This window comes from Microtus ochrogaster, chromosome 2 (assembly GCF_000317375.1).
Source record: "Microtus ochrogaster isolate Prairie Vole_2 chromosome 2, MicOch1.0, whole genome shotgun sequence".
NCBI lineage: Eukaryota > Metazoa > Chordata > Mammalia > Rodentia > Cricetidae > Microtus > Microtus ochrogaster.
This window is the reverse complement of record NC_022010.1, coordinates 23916414-23918271: the sequence shown is the minus strand read 5'-3', so window position 1 is coordinate 23918271 and position 1858 is coordinate 23916414. Positions and strand designations below refer to the sequence as shown.

Genomic DNA, 1858 nt, shown 5'->3' with positions numbered 1-1858 from the left:
ACCATTAAATGTTTTCCTTTATAAGAGTTGCGTGGCCATGGTGTCTCTTCAGAGCAATAGAAACCATAACCAAGACAGCATACCCCATAATTGGTGAGAGATCCTGCTCAGGAAGTAAGGTAGTGGGTCAGTGAGACAGCCAGTGGGTAAATGTGCTTTGCTTGCCACCGAGCCTGAAGGCATGAGTCGTCTCTGAGCCCCGCATGGTAGAAGAAGGGAGCACACTCCAGTCAGGTGTCTCCTGACCCCCACACTCCACACATACCATGGCACATAAGCCGACACAAATGCGATGAAATCAATAACTAAATAAATGTAAAAAAATAATAATATGGTTCAGATGAAGGAGGAAGACACCTGACATTCCACAAGTATGTGTGTGCAAGCATACACTTGCACATGCACACACACACACACACACACACACATACACAGAAATCTAAGTTAGCCGAACATAATAAAAAAGTTATTACTAGCCTTTCCACTGTGTTCTGTCCCAAAGAAATAAAAGTGAACACAACACATTAAGATTTGTACTTTTGCTCACCGTACTTGGCTTAGGTTCCGGCGACATGGCTAAACGCACCAAGAAAGTCGGGATCGTCGGGAAATACGGGACCCACTATGGTGCCTCCCTCCGGAAAATGGTGGGGAAAATTGAAATCAGCCAGCACACCAAGTACACATGCTCCTTCTGTGGCAAGACCAAGATGAAGAGACGAGCCGTCGGCATCTGGCACTGTGGCTCCTGCATGAAGACAGTGGCTGGCGGGGCCTGGACCTACAACACGACTTCTGCCGTCACAGTGAAGTCTGCCATCAGAAGACTGAAGGAACTGAAGGACCAGTAAAAGTGCTACCATTTGATACCCAAGCCTACTACAATAGTGCACAGCCAACTAAATAAATGGGTTAATTTACGTAAAAAAAAAAAAAAGATTTGTACTTTTTAGGTCAAAATATTGACAGCAGGGATCTCGACACAGCCTGCTGTCCTCTCTCTAGCCACTGTGCCCACACGCCTGCAAACACTCGGTCTCCCAGATGACTTCCCTCTCTAGTGGCTCCTTGGCCTTCCTTGCTGTAGACAGACGTTCTTCCACAGCCTCACTCCTGCTCGTGGGTCCTGTTCTGTGCTGTGCCGGCTGTGGAAAGTGCCGGTTTGCAGAGCTGAGGATGTCTCTGTGCGGTTCTCACATCTGAGTGACAGCAGATGGACAGAGTCAGATTTAGCTCTCTTGACGAAACTTAGATGTCAATGAAGTGACTTGAGGAACTACTGTGGAGTGGAGAACATGTCCTCCGCTGACTGAGGTCTCTGGCCGCTCTGCCCAAGACTGTGAACCACGGCATGGATTTTGCCTAGTCTATCAACAGCTTTAATTAGGAACCAGTCATTGGAGTTTTTCCAACTTGCCATTTTCTCCTCTCCCTTTTCTTTTTCCTCTTGTCCCCTTCTTCCTCCATCTTAACTGTCTGTTCCTTTTCCTTATCCTCCTCCCCTTCCTTCTCATCCTCTGCCTGCTTCCTCTGCTAATTTTTGATGCAAGCTCTTGCTATCTCATCCAGATGGACCTTTAACTCACAATGCCTCTGCCTCCGCCTCCCAAATTCTAAGATGTGCACACATGCACCTCCACACTTAGAAACTTGCTTTGTTTTGTAGTCTGGAAAAGTCCTTTTCAGTGCACATTGCTAACTGTCATGAAGACTTGCAAAACAATGAGGGCTGATGAGAAGCCAAGGGCAATGGCATGGGGTTTTGATTCTACTTAATGTGCTGGCTTTGTAGGAGCCTAGCCAGTTTGGATGTTCACCTTCCTAGATATGGACGGAGGGGGGAGGACCTTGGACTTTC

At 47.2% G+C, this 1858-nt stretch overlaps 1 protein-coding gene across 1 annotated transcript; it reads left to right on the top strand.

The window, feature by feature from the left end:
- Window positions 1-569: 569 nt before the first annotated feature.
- LOC102001782 (putative 60S ribosomal protein L37a) lies at window positions 570-851 on the top strand. Its single transcript, XM_005344669.2, has one exon. It carries the CDS (start codon window positions 573-575, stop codon window positions 849-851), a length of 279 nt encoding a protein of 92 aa, XP_005344726.1. The 5' UTR covers window positions 570-572.
- Window positions 852-1858: the final 1007 nt, after the last annotated feature.